The sequence below is a fragment of the Mustela lutreola genome, chromosome 11 (genome assembly GCF_030435805.1).
Source record: "Mustela lutreola isolate mMusLut2 chromosome 11, mMusLut2.pri, whole genome shotgun sequence".
NCBI lineage: Eukaryota > Metazoa > Chordata > Mammalia > Carnivora > Mustelidae > Mustela > Mustela lutreola.
Window position 1 is genome coordinate 14,493,462 of NC_081300.1, and position 21,394 is coordinate 14,514,855.

The window sequence follows — 21,394 nt, forward strand, 5'->3', positions numbered from 1 at the left end:
CTTCCCACTGCCCTTTTGTGTTCTCGTCCGTCCTCTAGTCATACACATTTTCAAGGATTTACTGTCTTCTTGCTGTTCCACGGGGTACCCTTCTTAATTCTAAAGGACTCTTTGTCTTATTTCCGGAATGGAGAGAACAATGTTTTGTCTGATCAGAGATCAAGGATTCTATCGTCTACTCTCTGAGTCCTCTCTGGCTGTGTATTCTGTGCCTACCCTGTCACCATCAGAGCCCCTTCTTCCCCTGGCTCTACAGAAATTATCATCATCTCAGTGCCTTGATCAATGCTGCAGTGGGGTAAGATGTCTTCATAAAGAGCATTTAGCTCACTCAGATTTTTTGCCTCTTCAGAGAGGATCTGGAGGTGGAGGGGGATGCTAAGAAGTTTGAGACCCTTTCTGGAACCCAGAGTAGACCGTCAGCTACTCCACCTTCGTGACTGGTCTGGTCCTGAGGTGGGTACAGAAACATCTGCAATGTAACTCTTTCCATTGATTTTCCCATTTCAGACCTTCAGGGGTTTAGGGCACCAAGAATTTGCTAAGGCCTTTAACATTTAATGACTAGCAGCGAAAAGGAAAGAAGAAGATGAACTTGTCATAGAACTTTGAAAGCAAATACAGATTTCCCAGCCACCTCTGGGGAAGGAGGCCATTTTCCTGATACTTAATGGAATGATAAAGCAGCTGAGCTAATTAAAACATCACCAAAATGCCACAAATTAGGAAGATTAACGGTGAAAGGGAGGCTTTAAGGACCTTTTGTTTGCCTGTAAGGGATATGGTTTCAAATGATAAAGTTGACTAGAGATTCTCCCAGGCATTAAGTGGTTTGGGGGAAGACCTTCAGTTGGCTTTCTCTACGTGTGAAACAGAAATCTGTGTGTTGGGGGCATTTTTATATGGTGAAACTCAGTCCTCACGAGATTGAAATGTGCTGGTTCTTAAGGCAATTAGGACTCCTTCCCAGCCAGAATGAGAACATTGGCTTTGCCTTATGCTTGGAAAGAAAGTCGAGTGTGCATGGAAGCCAGCAAATCTCTTACCTGTGCGCCAACTCATTAAGACAAATAACAAATGAATAAACAGAAATTCTGCTGGGGATGAGGTATGCGTACACAGTCATGGACGTCAGGGCTGTATGCACACAGAATCCCAGTTTTTCAGATTAACTTTTACTTTTGCCTCTTAAATCTTAGATTTCTTGTTCTGCCCTCAGTGATTAATGATGGTCTGTTACTTCAAGCCTGGCTCTGGTGATTGGCTCTTCCTTTGCTTGACTTGATATAATCATTGATGAAAATGGCATTAATGGACCATGGAATAGTTGGCTCTATGTATGGATGGACTGATTTAAATTGGCTACCAGAGTGACCCAGTTTATTGTTTGGTAATTGGCCATGACGTGAGCCAACACCAATAGACAGTAATTCAATTGTCCTAAATCACTATTTAGTATGAGATGAGAGGTACGATAAGGAGTAATACCCTGTGTGTGTTCTGTAATTTTCTAAACAAATATTTTGGAGAGCCAGGTGTTGTCCTAGGTTCTCGGAAGGTCTTGGAGGAGGGAGTAAAGGGTGAACAAGACATTGCTTGGGGGGGTTTATTTGGTGAAAGAAGGCTTCATGCTCTATTTTATTCTACTCAGGAAGAGGCCTGGAAAACATCAAGGTTTAAAATACAGGTATGTGCAGGACCGCTGGGTAAAGACTCCTCATAAAATGGCAAACCGACTGAGGAAGGGAAGAAAGTACAGCTAAAGTCTGTGTTCTTTCTCCAGGGCTGCTGTGAGGGGGTGGCAGAGAACATCAGGAATTTATCTGTTGGCAGTGCTGGCAGCCAGAAGTCTAAAATCACCGTATGGCAGGATCGATTCCTTTGTGGGGGTTCGAAGGGAGTATCTGTTCTTGGTTGTCCTCTAACATCTGGTGGTTGCTAGTAACCCTCTGTGTTCCCTACATTGTCACATGGCTACATCGCCTCTGAGCCTGTCCATCTCCTTTAACCTTGAAAATGTGTACTGTATTGCTAATTTAGAGGAGAAACGGTAGGCAGCGAATTGGTCAATGAAATCCATTCTTACTTGCAGAAAAAGAAACAACAGGAAATATGCCTCACCTTCTTGATAAGGCCTCAGAGGCCATCATGCTGGCTGTAGCGGGTATACAGTTGTTCCGTTTTTCCTCCTAAGAGAAGTTAACAATTTTTGTTGTATTAGTCAGGGTAGGCTAACTTCTGTTGCACTGATAAGTAAGTCCAAAATCTCAGGGGCTTAATACCGCAAAAGCTGATGTCTTTCTCTTGGGACAACTCTCATTTCGACCTCTCGCTACAAGCCAGCAGAAGGACCCTACTTAAAACAGCCACTCAAGGACCTAAGTAGTTAGAGGCTCCAGCAGGGCGTAGACTTTAAAAATCACTATAGCAGGGGCAGGGAGTGTGGCAAATCCTACATTGGCTATTAGGGCTCCTGCTTCTGTCTCATTAGCTCAGTGCAGTCCCATGGCCAGGTCTAACTCTGAAAGGTAGGGGAGTGCAGACCTACTGTGTGCCTGCACAGAGGAGAACAGGAGGATATGTGAATCACCCTAACGTCTTCCACATCGAGATGCAACTTTCTTTCTTTAGCTCTGTGTCATTACACATTGGCATCACCATTCCTTTCATTCTGGAGAGAGAGAATATACACTCCCCACCCCCAGCCCAGCCCCCGCAGTATGGAACTTTGACCAAAGAACTGAGTACGTTGCTGAGCAAACTTTTAGGGCACAGTGGTGGGAAATAATGCCATTTGTAACAAAGACTTAAAAACAGAGGGCAAAGGATATATAGTCATTCCCTTGAATGGTCTTATGATTACTATTCAATAATTTAGGCTCCCAAGTGTGCTGGTTAATAGAGAAGATATAAAAATAACCTATCTACTTAAGCTTGCTATTTGTCTCGTTTATTCATTTAGGCCTTATTAGAAAACTTGGCCAAGGAGGGTCAAGTAATACAGTTAATGTGACCCTTGTTTAGAAGGTCAAGTTTCTCCTGCGTTGGCGTTTCTGAGCCCAGTCTACGTTTGGTTAGTGGGAGCCTGTAGGGACCTCGTCTGTCCTGTTGAGTCCCTATTACTGTGACTTGAAATTCCTTTTTGTGGGTTTTTTTTTCCTTCTTTGAGATAAAACGGGAAAGTCCCATCATTTTCTTTTCCCTTAACAGTGTTTAGACAGGAGGGCCACAGACCAATTAAGGTGAGGCTAAACGATCACCCCTAATCAAGTTCTTTTTTAATTGAGCCTCAAGTTTACCAGTGAACTCTAACAGTGAGGAGGGCATGGGAATGAAATGAGAAGAAACAAGCACTCACTTCCATTTCAAGAAAAAAGCTGTCTTTTTCGCCCCCCAAGAAGGGATTATACTACAGCCATTTGCACTTGTGCTATTGTATGTCTGCAACAAATAATAGCTTCGAATAATGAGCAGATTCCACAGTAGGGGACTCTGCTACAGAGACGCTCTCGATAATTGTATACTTAATAATTAGAAATATGAGCAGGACTTGACCTTCCAAGTTGGATGTATTATTATTCACTTTACCTGTTCACTGTCACAGTGGGTGCTGTCACAGAGACTGTGACTAAAAACCCTGATCAAGACTTCCCTGCCAAGGCCCATAAATAATCTGTTTGCCCAATGTGCCTGAGGTGTACATGGCATATGCTTAGATCCATGTGGGAGTCTGGATGGGGTAAGTGGCTTTGAGTTTGCAGAGAATTTGTACCCAGTTTGTAGATACGGGACACACTGTAAATGTGGCAGCCTGCCAGTGTCCTCCGGAAACAGCCTCCTGCTCCTGATTATGTAAGGTCCCTGGTAATGAAGTCCTATCCAATGATATCTTTTATTTTTAAAAAATTCTACATCTGTAGTGAAATCATGGTTTTGGGAAAGAACACAAGACTGGAACTTCGAAAGCCTGATTACTCAGTAGTTTCTCAGATGACTCATGGCAACTGTCCTCGCCTGGCTTCGCCGCCCACCATGAAGGCCAGCCTTCAATCCTCCAGGCTTCAGGTGTATAAGGGCTATCAATAATTAGCGGTTAAGCATGTGTGCAGAGCTCATTAGTGTGTTCTAATTCCCAGAGGAGCCAAGGGCATCAGCGTGCAAGGTGAGTGTGTCATACACGACTTTATCTCCTTTTCTGATGTGAGGTCTGCTCTTTGCTTATATTTCAATGTGTGGGAAATACTTTGCATGAAAACACCAGGTGCAGTATCTGCGTTCCAGTCCGTGCTCAGCAGCTGGCAGTTTCCTTCCCCCTTCTCTTTCCCAAACTCCCCAGCTCGGCAGCAGTGACATCAGTCGGTCTGGAGCATGCTGTTGAGGACCTGTGTCCCCTCATGGGTGTAAGTAATATTCATCCTCAGGGAATGTCCCTCCTTTAAGAATCTCATCTTGTTGGAACACCTGGGTGGTTCAGTCAGTTGTCTGCCTTTGGCTTGATCCTGGGGTCCTGGGATCGAGTCCCGTATTGGGCTCCTTGCTTGGTGGGGAGCCTGCTTCTTCCTCTGCCTGCTGTTCTCCCTGCTTGTGCCCTCTTTCTCTCTCTCTCTCTCTAAAAAATAAATAAATTTAGAATCTTTGAAGAAAAAAAAATATTAAAAAGAAAAAGAATCTCATCTTGCACTGACCATAGATTGTCCAAGAGTCAAAGTCCCAAGAAGTCATTTGCAAAGGTAGACATTGAGGTTGGTGAGGCTAATCATGGGGGCAAATAGCAGGCCTGAGAGTCAGGGCCCCTCACGAGGCTCTTGAGGAATAGTAGTTAGGACGAGTGACTGTCACTAGGTATAGGCCGGGCAGGGAAACACAGAGGACTGTACCAGCTTCCTGGGGTGCCCAGGGGATATTCAGTGGGAGTGACAGAAGGAAACCAGGCGGCCTGTTCTTTGAAGGTGAATTTTTTCCCTTTGCAATGCAAGCTCTTTACCTACAGAGTGAAGCCAAGGGGGACCTCCCTGGTGTGGTGCCCATGTTCCACACTGCGGCAGAGCATGGAACACCACTCAGAACGTTGTCCGTTTACTGTGGAGCATGAGGACCAGCGGGCACTCAGGGCTGTTTTCAGCAGCAGCACGCCTGTCTCCATTCTCCCTTCATTCTCTGTAACCTCGCTGCACTGCCCACGTCAGCCAGGTCATATGAATGAAAGTGTCTCTTCTCAGCCATCTGGTGATTCCTTCTTCCCTGCCCCCTGCCTGGAGCTGTGAGAGCTGCTCACACGCTGCCAAGTCAGCCAGAGAGGGCTGCCGCCGCCCGCGGCCTGCCAGACAGCGGGCTTCCTCAGAGGCCTTCTCTGTCCCCTCAGAACGTGTGCAGTGGCTGGGTTGAAATTTAAAAAAAAAAAACAAACACCAAAAACCCCACAAGGCAGACACACTAGTTAGTTAATTAACACGTAAGCGGCTGTGTATATGTGTTGGAGATCCAGCCCAACTTACAGGAGCATGTAAAGGAGGCTTACTTATTTTTATGCTAAAATAGTTTTCCTAAAATGTACTGCGTAAGGTTCGTATTCGTTTTCCAGGGAAGCTATGACTAATTACTACAAACTGGGTTGTTTACAACGATAGGAGCTTATTTTCTCAGTTCTGGAGGCTAGAAGTGTGAAACCCAGGTGTGGGCAGGGTTGGTTCCTTCTGGAAGCGTGGAGGAGGCATCTGTCCCGTGCTTCTGTCTTAGCTTTCGGTGGTTGCAAGCAATCCTTCTTAAAGCATCACTCTGACCTCTCTGCCTCAGTTGTCATACGGTGCTCCCTTCCCTGTGTCTCTGTTCCTTTGTCCAAATTTGTCTTTTATAAAGACAGCAGTCATTGGACCAGGGCCCATCCTCAACAGGATGACCTTATCTTAACTTGATTACATCTGTAAGCAAAGACTCTATTTCCAAATAAAGTCAGATTCACAGGTGCTGAGGGTAAGGGCTTGAACCTATTTTTTGGCAGACACAGTTCAACTCACAACAAATGTCAGAGGCAGAGCAGTTAAAAAAAAAAGAAAAGCCTTTTAAAAATGGAGTTAATAGGGGCACCTGGGTGGCTCAATGGGTTAAAGCCTCTGCCTTTGGCTCAGGTCATGATCTCTGGGTCCAGGGATTGAGCCCCACGTCGGGCTCTCTGCTCGGCGGGGAGCCTGCTTCCCTCTCTCTCTGCCTCCCTCTCTGCCTACTTGTGATTTCTGTCTGTCAAATAAATAAAAAATTTTAAAAAATAAAAATGGAATTATATTAATGCGATAGATGGAGCTAGAACAATCGGAAAAAATATGTGAAAAAAAAAGAATAAAAGATCCTCATTTCAAACCTGCTAATCTGTAAAAATAAACTCAAAATGGATCATAGACATTACAACTGAAAACATAAAACTCTAAAATAAAACACGGAAGAAAATCTTTGTGACCTTGGGCGCAAAGATTTCTTAGAGATGACCCTAAAGTACAATCTATAAGAGAATAAATTGATGAATTGAGTTTTATTAAAATCAAAAACTCCTGCCCTTCAAAAGACATTGTTAAGAGAATTGAAAGACAAGCCACAGGCTGGGAGAAAATCTTTGCAAAGTATGTACCTGGTAAAGGATTTATATCTAGAAAATATAAGGAAATCTCAAAACTCAACAGTATTGGAACAACAACTCAAACAAAATGAACAAATACATCTGGGTACTCCAGTAAAGAGAATACACAGAAAGCAAAAAAGTACATGAAAAGATGTTCAATATCATGAGTCACTAGGGTATCAGAAACTAGAACCACGGTGAGATACTATAATGCTCCTATTGTAATGACTAAAATGACAAAAACTGACTATGCCAAGGGGCGGGGGAGCATGTGGAGGAAATGGGAAAGCTCATACACTGCTTGTGGGAACAGAAAATGATAAAAAAGACTTTGGAAAACAGTTTGACAGTAAAACATCACAAAACGTATACCCTCATGATCCCAGCCCTTCCATTTCTATGTATTTATCTAGAAGAAGAAAAAATATATATATCCCTACAAAGACGAGTAAGCAAATATTCATACAGCTTAACTTGTAATGGCCCAAAGCCGCAAACAATGCAAATGTCTAGCAACACGTGACTAGCTAAGGATTGAATTGTGTCTCTGCCTTTTTTTTTTTTTTTTTTTAAGATTTTGTTTGTTTATTTGACCGAGAGAGACACAGCAAGAGAGGGAACACAAGCAGGGGGAGCTGGGGAGGGAGAAGCAGGTTCCCCATTGAGCAGGGAGTCCGATGTGGGTCTCGATCCCAGGACCTTGGAATCATGACCTGAGCTGAAGGCCGACACTTAGTAACTGAGCCACCCAGGCACCTCAATCCCCCAAATTCATATGTTGAAAGCCTTCATGCTTAATGTGACTATATTTGGAGTAAAGAGGTCATTACGGGGTGGGGTGGGGGCACCTCATTTGTTAAGCATCTACCATTGGCTCTAGGCAGGATCTCCTGCATTGGGCTCCCTGCTCAGAGGGGAGCCTGTTTCTCCCTTTCCAACTCCCCCTGCTTGTGTTCCCTCTCTCTCTCTGCCAAATAAATAAAATTTAAAAAAGAAAAGAAGTGGTCATTAAGGTTAAATGAGGTCATAAGGGTGGGGCACTAATTTGATAGGATTGTGTCTAAGAGGAGAGACCCCGGAGAGCTCACTCCCTCTCTCTGCCCTGTGAGGACACAGTGAGAAAGCATCCAGAGGCATACTGGAAGGAGAGTCCTCATCGAAACCTAACCATGTTGGTACCCTGATCGTCCAGCTTCCAGAGTTGTGGGAAAATTAATTTCTGTCGTTTAAGCCAACCAGGTTATGGTGCTTTGTTATGGCAGCCCGAGCACACTGATAGATGAACAAAGAAACAGGTTGTGGTGTGTCTATAAATAGAATACTGCTCAGCAACAAAAAGCAAGGGACTGATGTACACAGTGACCTGGATGAATTTCCAAAAATGCTGAGTTGAAAGATCCCAGATCTCCCCCACGCCCACACAAAGAAGTTCACACTGTATGATTTCATTTCTATAAAACTCTAGAAAATGTAAACAGATCTATAGAAGGCACAACAGTGGTTGATTGGAGTTGCGGGGGAGAGAGGCAGGTGTGGGAAGGATGTATTATGAAGGGATGTGAGAAAACCTTGGTGGGTGACAGATACACTCACGACCTTGATTGTGGTCATGGCTTCATGGGTATATATGTCTGCCAACCCGTATTAAATTATATACCTTAAATATTTTTATTGTATGTTAATTATACCTCAATCAAAATATACACTGGTTACGTGTTGGATATTTTGTTAGCTGTTTGCATGGAATATTCACTTACTTCTTAAAGTACTGTGGTAGGGATATAGCTGAATTTCGGAGAAGAATAATATGCCCATAGAACAAGAATGTAGTCTATACAGAGGAGGAGGAGTGAAGAGAGAAGAGGAATGGTGAATAGAATAAAAAATGATTCCTGGGATGTGGGGAGGAGGTAGGCGGAAAAGGGGAAGGATGTGGCTGATCACATTTTCCAGCAGAGGCACGTTATTTCTTCTTGCAATGTGGCCCAGACACTCTTCCCGTTGGGAGGTGGAGTTCATGTTTCCTCATTTTCAAAGTGGAGAGTCTTGTGACTGACTACTGTGGAAGTAATGCTATGTGACTTCTGCTAATAAAAGACGATTTGGTTTCTGCCTTTTCTTGGGATGTTCGCTCCTGGAACTCAGCACCTGGGATGTGGGAAGCCCAAGGAGCCATGAGGAGGTCTTGCTGGTGGCCCCAGCAGGTCTGAATGGCCAGCCCCAACCCCCGGACATATGGAGGAGGCGGATGAGTCACCCCCAGCCTTTGGTCCCCCCAGCTAAGGTCCTGACATCGTGGAGCCAAGAGGGGGTGTCCTTGGTGGATCCTTCCTGAGTCTCCAGCCACTGAATCTGTGAACATGATAAAGTCATTGTCTTTTTAAACCACTTAAGTTTGGAGTGTCTTTTTGTGCAGCAATAATCATAAAACAGGGATTAGGGAGGAAGGGGAAGACATGGAAATAATAAAAGAGAAGCTAGTATTCAGCCTTTCTGAAAAATTAGAAAAGATTCATAGGTAGTTTTAATGGTTTTTGAGAGTCAGTAATCCCGAGAAGTGTTCTAAGGCTTTCTGGAATAGGAAGTAACCCTTGTCATCATGAGTACCAGAAAGGCAGCCACAGTAGCAAAAGTGTTGGAGTGGAAGAAACTCCCTCATCATCAGCCCCCTGACAATCCTTTCAAAACCAAAGTGTAGCCAAATACATGGGGCTGGATTTGCAAGCATCCTGTCTCAGGAGTAAACATTCTAGAAAAATTTTATTTGGAGTTAATGTTATAGTTTTTTAATTTTAAGTTTTATAATTATTATTTTTTTAATTTGTCAGAGAGAGAGAGTGGGAGTGAAAGAGAGAGAGAGTGCGCGCTAGCACAAGCAAGGGGAGTGGCAAGCAGAGGGAGAAGCAGGCTCTCCGCTGAGCAAGGAGCTCCATGCGGAGCTCCATCCCAGCACCCTGGGATCATGACCTGAGCCAAAGGCAGACGCTTAACCCACTGAGCCACCCAGGCGCCTCATTGATGTTATAGGTAATTGGACATACTATAAGTTAGTACTCATGGTTTTTGCACAACATCAATCACAAGAGACAGGTTTGTGTCATTAGTAGATCATTTTAAAAAGAAGATTCCTTGATCTGATTTTGTCCACTCTCTATATCAGAACCTTGACCCTTAGAATCAAACAAAAGACTCCTAAATCCAGGTATTTATGCATAAAAATATTTGTAAGTTCTTTAGCTCTATTATGGAGATGACAAATGGATTTGAGAATGGGTCCATCTGCAACGAAACCCGACTTGTAGAGTTTACCCCATGTTCGTGTAGTCCCACCGCTATGAAGAATATATTATGAGTTCTGACATCAAGGTCCAGTTCTGCATCACTAGTGAACTAGTAACAAGCTATAATCAGTGTGCCTGCACGGATTGGGACTTGTCTGAATTTTGATTCCAGGATTTGTGTGTGTGTGTGTGTGTGTGTGTGTGTGTGTGTGTGTACCATTCCATCTTTGTCTTTGCCATCTGCCATGTTGAGATATTCTGCTTTTTTGTTTCAGAAAATTCACTGATCATTTTTATCTGCTTGTGTTCTTGTTCCGGAATAGTTTCCGACAGTCTTATTTTTTTTTTTTTTTTTTAAGATTTTATTTATTTATTTGATAGAGATCACAAGTAGGCAGAGAGGCAGGCAGAGAGAGAGGAAGGGAAGCAGACTCCCCGCCAAGTAGAGAGCCCGATGCGGGGCTCGATCCCAGGCCCCTGGGATCATGACCTGAGCTGAAGGCAGAGGCTTTAACCCACTGAGCCACCCAGGCGCCCCTCCGACAGTCTTATTAATTGATTCCTACCGATGCTCCTGTTTCCCCCCAACATGTAAATTATAGGCTAGCTCTTTTACCTGTTAACAAAGCAATGGCTGAATAATTCTACAGCACTCTTGCCTAACCTAATTCCATTCTGCCTTCTGTCTGGTGGTGCTAATGTTTTCTTTTCAGAGGGAAAAGCGTTTCTGGTAAACTGTGGCCATGGAAAGGGAATTTTAAAACTGGTTTGGAGGAAGAATCTCTTTCAGCTTAAAATGTGAGCTGAAATGGAGCTCTCACCCTGTACTTCTCTCACACTTCCTGTATCACACCATTAAACATCCTCCCAGGGACCAGAAGCTCTGGGAGATTGTTTAATCACTTCATGCCCAGTATCATGGGTACCACATTTGTAGGATGTGGGGCATGATAACCTCCTGTGGTTAGGATAACAGCTGTTCCCAGTTCTTAACACATGCAATACAAAGGAAAATAGTCACAAAATTATCCTCAGGGCTCATGACAGAAAGGCAAACGTTATAGGGGTTAATTTGCTCACATTCAAGTAACTGGTAGTTGTAGAGGCTGGTTTGGACTCAAGTTCATAGCTTGCTTTATTTCTTTGCTTATTTTTTTTTTTAAGATTTTATTTATTTATTTGACAAGGAGAGAGAGAGATCACAAGTAGACAGAGAGGCAGGCAGAGAGAGCGGGGGAGACAGGCTCCCTGCTGAATGGAGAGCCCGATGTGGGGCTTGATCCCAGGGCCCCGAGATCATGACCTGAACCGAAGGCAGAGGCTGAACCCACTGAGCCACCCAGGTGCCCCTATTTCTTTGCTTATTCTTATCTTTGGTTATATCATACCTTACTCATAGAGGATGTGTGAGAGCTGCCTTTGATGGGAAGAAAGGGTTAGTCTACTGATGTCTGATGATAAGAATTTTCTTGGCTGTTAGTATACCATGCAATAGACCATAAAACATATCCTTCGGGCTCCTGGACGTTTGTCAGTCTTCTTGCACACTTCTATCCTTCTATCCAAACTATCCTTCATACTGGAAAAGATGGGCCCCAGTGTAAGTGGGCTGATAATCTAATCTTCTTGTGTTTGAGAGAGAGGGGCCCTACAGCAGAGCTTCTCAAAGTCTGACTGACCCATGGGCCAGGGGCATCTGTACCACCTAGAAACCTGTTAGAAATGCAAATTGTTCCGGATCAGCTGAATTGGAAACTGCATGGGGGTAGGGCCCAACAAGCTATTGTTGAACAAGTGTTCCAGGAGATTCTGAACCCATCAAAATTTGAGAACCATTTTTATAAACAAGACCCACACAAAACTAATTTGTTTCCAATCAATTGTGGGGCAAGGAAAGATGAATAAAATATGGTCCCTGCCTTCTGTGAACTCATCCAGTCTTGGTGAGCTGTACATATTTGATATATATTTGTATTCGTTTGTACATAGTTGATTTGCCAATAGAACAGAGAAGTAGGAGAGTGGCCTGTCTCCTTGGTGGCTATGTGGAAAACCCTCTCACAAAATGAAAAATTTGGGGCGTGATTCACCTTTACATGATTGATATCATCAAACCGTCCTTTACTCTTTTCAGAGATGGAGGGGATGAAGAGTGTTCACAAAAAGCTTAACAGCTGGAACCACAATATTCATGTGTTCAGTGACTGGAAAAGAATGCACAGCGTCATACTACTCCCCTGGTGCCTTTGCCTGATGAATCAGCTCCAGCCCCAGGAACCTGAGGCTAGGTCAAGATCACAAGGCCATCTTCGTGCTCTGCAATTAAACAAATGTGCAATAGACTTTCCCTTCTATTTAACTTTTATTAAAAGAAGTGCTAGGGTACTGAGATGCAGTACATCATATTTATTACCAAAATTATTAACAAATATACAAAACTTATACATGTAATTTTCTTACATCCATTTATTCTCTATAATACTGATTTTTGTTCAAGTAGGTTATCTACAGTATGTAAACATCCCTTGGATTGACCTCACACAGATTAGGAAAGCCCTCTAACCCATGCTTTTATCAGATACTTCTTTTTATTTGGCTTTCATTTGTAGCATCTAATCTTCACATTTGGCACATGGAAGAGACATCTACAGTGCAAAAGAGGCAGATTTTCTGGTTTTGTTCTGAACAATTTTGCAGGGGCACAGTTCAAGAGCCGAGAGAACAGAGCACTCTTAACTTGATGCCGTTGGTTTCGCTGTAATGCCAGCAACTCTTGGTTCAACCGTTAAACTTGAGCACAAAGTCAATGCCTCTTCCTTCTCCCATCCCCCACCCACCCGTCATGCAAGGCTGATTCGCCTTAACCTCGTCTCAAAAGGGTTAAAAGAAATTCCATCCATCCCAGGACAAGTAGGTTAATTTCACCGAGTAACAATTTTTCAGCGTTCTTTTGTGTGGGTTGGTTTGTGCGGTCTGATGAGCCAGCAAAACCCTTAAATGGAGAACAAAGTAAGATAAAAATTTTTTCAAAAAGGGAGGAAAAAGGAAAAAGGATATGAGAGTCAGACTTCCCTTCAGTTGCCACCTGCGTAGGTAAGACCAGAAACTCTTCAGTGGTGGCAGAGTGACAAAGCGACAAAGGCCTTGGCGAATGGGAGAGAAAGGCCAAGCTCGCCATCACTTGACCTCGGACGCCAAGCCCTTGAAGGCGGTGTCGCAAAAATGAAAAAGAAAAAAGGAACGAAAGGATATTGGAGTTTCTGCCCCCGCTTCTTCCCGTGTTTCCTTGCGACTGCTTAACTTCACGTAACCAAGTAAAGCTGATCCAGAGAGAGCTCTCCCCGCCGCCGCTCACCCTCTCACTCTCCGGCACAGTACTGCTCGCTCGCGTGGTCGTGGTCGGCTGCACCGCGGCTGCGCGGCCGCCGAGAACGTCTGCGTTTGGACGCGCGCCTGCCTCCCGGCTTCCGTCACCACAGCGGCGCGGGCCCCTCCGACGCCCCGTAGAGCTCCGCCAGCTTCCGGAAGCGGGGCCCCCAGTCCGTCAAGAAGTCGAAGCTTTGCTCCGAGTCCGACGTGGCCGACTGCAGGGAGCTCAGCGACCCGGCCACGGAGCCGTCCCCCTCGAACATGTAGGTCTGGAGGGAGTCGAAGGGCGGGGCCCACAGGTCCATGTCGGCCTCGTAGAGCTTGGCCAGCACGTAGCTGTGGACCGTGCTGTTCACGGCGCACGTCTGAGGCACATAGCGGGAGAGGCTCTCGATCTCGGGCAGCATGTCCTGCCGCGTCTTGGGGGCGCCTCCCCCCTGCGCCTCCCGGGGGTTCCACATGGCCGCGATGTCAAAGGCCTCGGTGTCCTCCTCGCCGCCGCCCTCGTCGTCGTAGCGGACGATGTTCTCGTGGATGTTCTCCTCGTCGTCGATGATGTACGGCTGTTTCCGGTGCCGCCTCATGGACAGGATGAGCAGCACCAGCACTGCCGGAGACAAAGAGGACAGGCTCTTGACCCCGGAGACCCGGCTGCGGGGGCCGTGACGGCAGGGGGCCCCGGGGAACCACAGGTATGGGACCGGGTCTTTGAGCGCTGAGCCCAGAGACGGCATTCGGATGTTCTGGACCTCAGGGTCGGCCTCCTCACTCATTCTGCGCGGTCGCACTGGGGGTTTGTAGGCAGGTGAAGCCCTCTCTTTCTTGCAGGTGGTGGCCGGCCACCCCCGAATTAAATCCCAGTAAGCTCTACGGCCTCCGTGGGATCTATGCTAAGGCTCAGACAGTGTCTTCTGACCGTGTAAGGACAAATATACATTTCTGATAATGTGGGAATCTTATTACGTAGGCAGAAGCCCCCCTCCCCCTTTTTTTTGTTTTGTTTTTTTTTTGACATTAGGATCTTAGTAGGATTTCACTCTGCAAATAGAATCACGTATTAGTACATATGCATAGGGACATAAAGGCTAAGTATGAACCCAAGTCTTAGTCTTTCCGTATCTCTTTAAAAAAAAATAAGTGATTCCTTATTGCTTATTGCTTATTGCTCCAATAAACTCCGATTCCTCGGAAAGCCTTCTGTTAGAGAGGTAGTGGTGACTGTCTGGACCCAGGGATGTTCATGGAAGGAAAAGAACTAGCAGTGACATTTTATGTAATTCCGCATGTTATCAAAGAAACACCACACTGTTAGAGGTGCCCTTGCAGATTTGGATAAAATTTTATCCCAATAAATGTGGTTCCCCCCCCCCCCCCCCCAGGATGTGTTCACTGTGGTTTAAAGGAGAGATAGAGATAATCCCATTGAACTGTTTATCTCTGTGACTGAAAATGTTTTCCAGGAAGTGTGTTGAGGTTTTAGCTGTAGAACTGCTATTGATTTTTTTTTTTTTTTTTTTCCTGATGTGCTTTGTTATAGCTGGTGAACGGTAACAGCTTGACAACACTACAAAATGAAACTGCAGTTTACCAAGGGGAAGAAAAATGGAGTTCAGTAGTATGCCTAGTAAAATTATGAACTGACTTAAAAAATTCATGGTAATGATTTAAAACATTTGGATGTAGAATGGGCTTTTTGTAAATTGCAGTTAAAATGATGTTAATGCCTAATAGTTTCCCAAATAGCTAGGGTGACAAAAGGCAAACACAGGAAACAATGACATACTCTTGTATATTTTCTGTGTGTGCCAAAATCCGACTTATGGACTACCTGATTGTGGGATTTCAGAGGAGTGGTCTAATAGGGCTCTGAAGAAGTGGGGGCTTAAAGTGGGTGTGGGAGGCGGGTGTGTGAGCTGGTTGGATGTAGAGCTGGGTAAATGGGATGATTCTAAATGAACATTATGTGTTCGTGGGGCTCAGTGAACAAGTGCTAAACTCATATTTTTTATGTACTATGCAAAACAGTAGAGAAACAACATTGATATGACATGATTTTTGGTCTTATAAACTTGTAATCTAAGGAAATATAGATGATTTATACTAGTCAGGCAGTGAGAAGGACTATCATAGGGTTATATGTGTTGCAAAGAGATTTCAGAGGCAGGGCTGGCTGGGTAATTCTTCCCAAAGGACTGAAAAACGTTCACACAGATGATCCTGGAATGGTAGGGGTGGTATTTAAGAAAATGCTAGGAAGCAAAATTAGAAAAGTCTTGGATATCTGCTGGAAGGAATTCTGATGTTAGCGAATTAGGCAGCTTATCGAATTGATTGATCTTATATTTACCTTACAAATATCTTTATCTTACAAAATAAGATACAAATGTATTTTTTAGATAATCTGATTTAAATAACAAGTATCAGATAATGCCCTGAAAATCAGATTCTGGGAAACATGGTCCTATTCAACTGAAAGATTTCCCTGACAGAAGAGGATCTTTAGGTATTTCAAGCACAGTGCATAGGGCCCATGAGATTTTTCTAGGAATTAGATCTATACTAGAGACATGGAAAAAAAATACTATAAAGTTGAAATTAGTAAATTTATTTAATTGTCCGTAAAATGTAGTATTTTGTTGGCAAATCCACTACAGTCTTACTCAGTTTTATGAATTAAGTTTTATTTAGGATACGCATTCTTAGAAATAAGAGTGCCTAAAACTATGAGGATTTTATCTAAAGTTGCATATAAATCTCTGCTCAGTTTAGCTTGTGAAAACTACCCGTTTATTCTGTACAGTTCAGAAGATAAGACATAGTGGGTTTGGAGGCACAGTGTAAATTGTTCCTTGCACACCATTTCTAGCTTGAGACTATCTCTGTGCCAGTCTTTTAAAATCGGTCTTTCTGTAATGATGGCTTTTTCTATTCTTTGTGGGCAAGGGTGAACTTATAATGTGGACATTTTCCAAAGATAGGAGTAGGAATAGGCAGGCTGGAAATTTCTCCCGCCAGCAAGTTTCTTCGATGGCTTCTTGTAGGTTATCCTGTCCTACACTCAAGGACTCCCATTGCCATCTTGTGGACACTCGGGGAATTGCAGGAGGGTGTTAGTGCCGACCCGGCCCATAACAACTCTCTGATCTAGGGGTCAGAGGATTTAGAAAAGTTACTTAATTTATATTACTTCTCATGTAGCCCTGAACTAAAACAACAAAATCAAACCACATGTGGTATTTGCAAATGTTTTCTGAGAGGCATATTCCACAGACCTACCTAGAAATTCAATGAAGGGCTGACGTTTTGTAGTCAGGACGTTCTGTCTTCGGTTTGACTCCGTTTCTTGGTTCATAGGTAAACCTGGGGCCAGGGGGTTACGTGGATCTCCACATGTCTGTTCTCACTTAAATCCCCAGCGCTGTATTCTTTTCCCTCATAGAACGGTAGGGTTTCTTTCGTATTAGATGATATTACTATCTAAGTCTGCTTTTTTTTTTTCTAAGCAAAATATGTGTGCAATGAATTACTTAATCAGAAGAGTTGGGATATATGGACAGATATTTTTGTCATTTTTAGAGTTAGTTTAGGTGTTTTATTGTTGGCTTTTGAGTGTTGAGTTCAAAAACAGTTGCTCGAATAGCCTTATTTATGAGCAAGGAGGTGAGTGGCTGCCTGTATGATTTGAGCAGAGGAAGAAAGGATCCTCTCCCTCACCTGTGCTCTCCCACCAGCCTGTCATCGCACCTTTTTATGTCACCAGCAGTGGCACGCTGATCCTGTGTAGTCACTGCTCCTTGTTAGATGGCCACAGTGCCTTGGAGGGGTGCTAACGCCCCCAAATAGCTTATTCCCCCAGAGAGCCACGGGGTTCACTCTCACTTCTTTCAAGTATCTGTTCAAAGGTCTTATTATCAGGGAGGCCTTCCCTGACCACCTTCTATAAAATGGCACCCAGCCTTGTCTCCTGTCCCTTCAGGATACCCTGTCGTTCTTCTCTTCTCCTTAACACCTACCACCTCCAGAATTTGGGGGATGAACACTTAGGAAAAGAGCCTTGACACTCAGATACAGGGATGAATAGTGCAGGGTCGTCTGCATTTCGCTTCTGCCTCTGCCTCTGACATTTTGCCTTGGGCCTGTCACTCTCTCTTTGTGATTTAGCTACTACTTATGTGAAATGAAGGGGTCAGAAGAGGTGTTTATCATATCCTGCCCCAAATTGTCGTGTTGATTCTGTGGTGTCAAAATGAACTTGCTTTGCTCTGAAGTAAGCTTTGTGAAGGCTGGGATGTGTCTGTCTTATTAATCCCAGCACCTGGAATGGTACCCTGGCCCATAGCAGATGCTTGATAAATGTATTTGCTTTGATTTGGCCAAAGAGGCCATGACTTCCTTGAAGGAAGGACCTATCTTCAGGTTCGTTCCCTCTCTCTCTCTCTCTAAATATATATATATATATATAAATTCTTTCTATATATATATATTTAAAAGATTTTATTTATTTATTAGAGGGAGAGAGAGAGACGGAGATAGAGGGAGAACATGAGACAGGAAAAGGTCAGAGGGAGAAGTAGGCTTCTCCCCGAGGAGCTGGGATCCTGATGCGGGACTTGATCCTGGCACTCTGGGATCACCGCCTGAGCTGAAGGCAGTTGCTTAACCAACTGAGCCACCCAGGCATCCTACCTTCAGTTTCTTTATTCTTTCCCAGCCTTACTCTACCACCTTTTCAATAAGCATGGTGTAGAAAACAGGTTCTGAACAGCAGTGTTAGAATGGTAGCCAAGTAAGCGCTTACGGGACCCCACAGAAAAGAAGGGAGCCCCTTGCTCACCTAAGAGGACGAAGATGCAGGCCAGGATGGCGATGAGGGCGCCCCGGCTCAAGCTGACAGGGAGCATGTAGGCCTCGGGGCTGCAGGAGAGGACGTGGCCGTCGTCGCCGCAGGTGCACACCTGGATGGTCAGCGTGCCCGTGCTGCTCAGCGCCGGCTGCCCACTGTCCGCTATCAGGATGGGCAGGTAGAAGATGCTCTGCTCCTGCTGCCGGAAGCCAGACCTCCTGGTGAGAATCCGGGCGGTGTTGTCTGAAGAAGACAGGGGATGTAGGAGTTGGAAAAAGGGAGTGGAAAAGCCGGAGGAAAGAAAAAGGAAGAACCCAGTAAGCGAATTAATCTCTTAGATTGAGGAGAGCAAGAGGGCAGGGGTGGGAGTGGGAAGGGCGGAGAGGGGGCGGAGAGGGAGCGGCAGACAGTCCCTGGAGGGGCTGCCCAGCGTGCCCTCTGCTTTGTCTGGATCAGCATGTGGATTCCAAAACCTTGGACTTTTTTGCTCTGCTTCTAGGCAAAGCCCTGGGGCCTAAGAGAGAAACCCTTTTTGAGAGTCTTTTTTACCCTTTGTGACATAAAGTGCCAAGGGCGAACTGTTAGACTTCAGATCTAACTGGAATGTTCCTGTGAAAGCTTGATAGGAATGAACAATCACTGGCCACTAGCGGTCCCTGCTTGTTCCCCCGCTCAGCAGCTTTCCAAGGCCCTGCGGCTGCTTTGTGCCTCCAGGAGAAGAATGCTGAGGAGCCCACTTGGCTGTGGCAGATTGCTTATTTTTGCCACTTTCACTGGAAGTCACGCCTTTGGCTGTTTTCTTTTACACCTCTGAAAGCAGTCACCAACTCCTTCTGTGCTTTCTGAAGAAACTGCTCATTTAGCGGAAGCTTGTTTGAAATCCCCTAATCACGTGACACACCCTGTTATTTCCCCTTACTTGTGGTCTGAGGGGACACAGTTAATAAGAACTTGGAGAAATTCATTCCTGATCGGCAATACTAGTTTTTTTCCCTCCAGTTTTAAAGGGAAGTAGCAAAATTATTTGATGTGTTTTCTTAAAGGTCGTGTGTGTCTGTGTATTTATATTTATATTTGCCTAATGTAATGTTCTAGGATCTTTTATTTTTTTAATCTTTGTTTTCAAGTTTCTTCCAGTGGGTTGGAATTACAAGTCATATATTTTTTTGCAAAGTTCAGATCATTTTCAGTAGAGGAAAAGTTTAGAGATGTGATAGGACATGCAAGCAGTGACTCTCAAAGCTGACATCAACAGGGAAGGGTCCATGGGGTTTACATTTTACAAGGAAGAGTCTAGAACTTCACAAAAACTTCTGAGAGCCTAACCAAAGTAAACATTATTATCAATATTTCTGGTTCTCCTTCCCTTCTTGGACATATTAAAGGATTATACTTTTCTGCCCTCTTTAATTTTGGCATGTCTATATGATTTGCTTTTGATAATGAAAAATGAGCAAAACAATTTGCATCACTTCCAGGCAGAAGAATTTAACAGCTGATACATGTTTCTCTGTGTTCTCTTGCCTCCGTGCAATACTATACAAGAACGTTTAAGATGGAGAGCCAGGCAGCCTGGGACACTGAGCTGCATGGACACCAGCTGTCCTTGTTGCTCAGATCCACAGCTGGTTTTATGTGAGTAAGAAACTAATTTTAGTTGTGTGAAACCACTGGAATTTTGCAGTCATTTGTTCCTCAGCATAGGCTAGCTTATTCTGATGGATATGTTATCCCTTTGTTAGCTTTTCTCCTTCCTCCTTGCCCTGCCTTTTCACGATATTGGTGATTGTTTACTGAGTGCTTAAGTGCACAGCATCTCATTTCATTTTCACATTTGATGAGATAGTGATAATCTGACCCTTTTATACAGGTGAGTTAAGGCCTAGAGAAAGTGATGAAATTTGTTCAAAGTTACTAACTTAATAGCAGAGCTGAGATTTGAGCTCTGTTCTCGGACTCCAAGTATACATTTCTTCCATTTTGCTGTTATTTGTTATTTGGTCTAGTGATGTTAACTCTTGAAAATTATCCAGTCAGTGGAAATCCTTTCCTGCTTTGGTACAGGCCCTCTGCTTGCCCACCTGAGGATTATATTTCTACCTACTGTACAACCCACCCATTTTTCTGTTTTTCCAGATTTAGTAGCTAAATAGTATTCTGTTTTACAGTGTTAGTCTTGTTTTTTCAGAAACCAAGTTTTTCTCAAATAGAAATCTATTTTACTTTTTTCAGTTTAATTGAGGCTGGGTTGTAAGACTTTTAGAAAGCTTCACCAGAGCAGAATTTCATAAAAGTATTACATCATTATTTAATTAAGTACTATACTTCATGTTTCTTGATCTCAGAATTATTTAAGGTTAAAGAAAAAGAAAAAAGATCAGAGTGTTGCCTTGCTGACTTTAGTCTTGGAAGGGTTCTGGCAACTTGCAGTAGCCACTTGCAGAGTTTTTGTTGAATATGATGAGTAGGGCTTGAGTAACCCATTTGGAAACAGTATTTGTTTCCAAGGTGACACAAAACCTTTTTCTTTCAAGCGCATGCGCGCACGCGCTTGTGTGTGTGTGTGTGTGTGTGTGTGTGTGTGTGTGGCTAAAACAGGCCCCATCTTCCAGTCCTAGCCATAATGCTTACTCACTTTCTGATTGTGGCCCATTTGCCTTCTTTCCTTATCGGAGACAACGAGAATCAGAGGGATTAGTAACTTCATCGAAACCTTTGAGGGTTATTATAAATATCAAATAAAGAAAAGTATGGGAAAAATGTGTCTGAAACTGCAAAATGCTACATACACACAATCCTTTTAATAATGCTTTGTGGATTTAAAAAAAAAAAAAAGTAAGGAAGGCTCTACTTGAGATAGTGCCTTGTGGTGTTTATAAAAAGAGATGTTTTGGGCATGGGAGTTGGGGTCCTGACAGCAGATCCACCAAATCGATGCTGGTCAATTTTTTAAATGAGCCTCCGTAGAAAATACTCATGGGATAAATTGTCATGAGGAGATTAAGAGTTCATCCTTTCTACTGAAGATGTGCTGACTTTTGTTTTGGAAAACCTTCCAAGAAATGACTCATTTCTTTTTCTAGTCATCATACTCCCGTGGCCCATCTTTTTAAAGCATTGGCTCCGTGAATTGGTATCCAAAGTCATCTTTAAAAAATTTGCGGCATTTTGCTGCATATTGTTTTCTTGTTGATTCTGATAAATATCAGAGTGAAGGCATAGAGTGACACTTCAGTGAAAATATGAAGAAAGAGTGTAATGTAATATTCCCCCCCCCCCCCCCCCCCCGGC

General features: G+C 43.9%; 1 protein-coding gene across 3 annotated transcripts in view; it reads right to left on the minus strand.

The window, feature by feature from the left end:
• Positions 1 to 12,243: 12,243 nt before the first annotated feature.
• Positions 12,244 to 21,394, minus strand: part of CDH20 (cadherin 20) — a 207,211-nt gene continuing 198,060 nt past the window's right edge. For all 3 annotated transcript variants that reach the window (XM_059140128.1, XM_059140126.1, XM_059140127.1), the window contains 2 exons: positions 18,095 to 18,346; positions 12,244 to 13,867 (listed from right to left, as the gene is read on the minus strand). In XM_059140128.1, the coding sequence (XP_058996111.1) occupies positions 13,362 to 13,867; positions 18,095 to 18,346 (758 nt within the window). In that variant the 3' untranslated portion in view covers positions 12,244 to 13,361. The remainder of the gene's footprint in view (positions 13,868 to 18,094; positions 18,347 to 21,394) is intronic.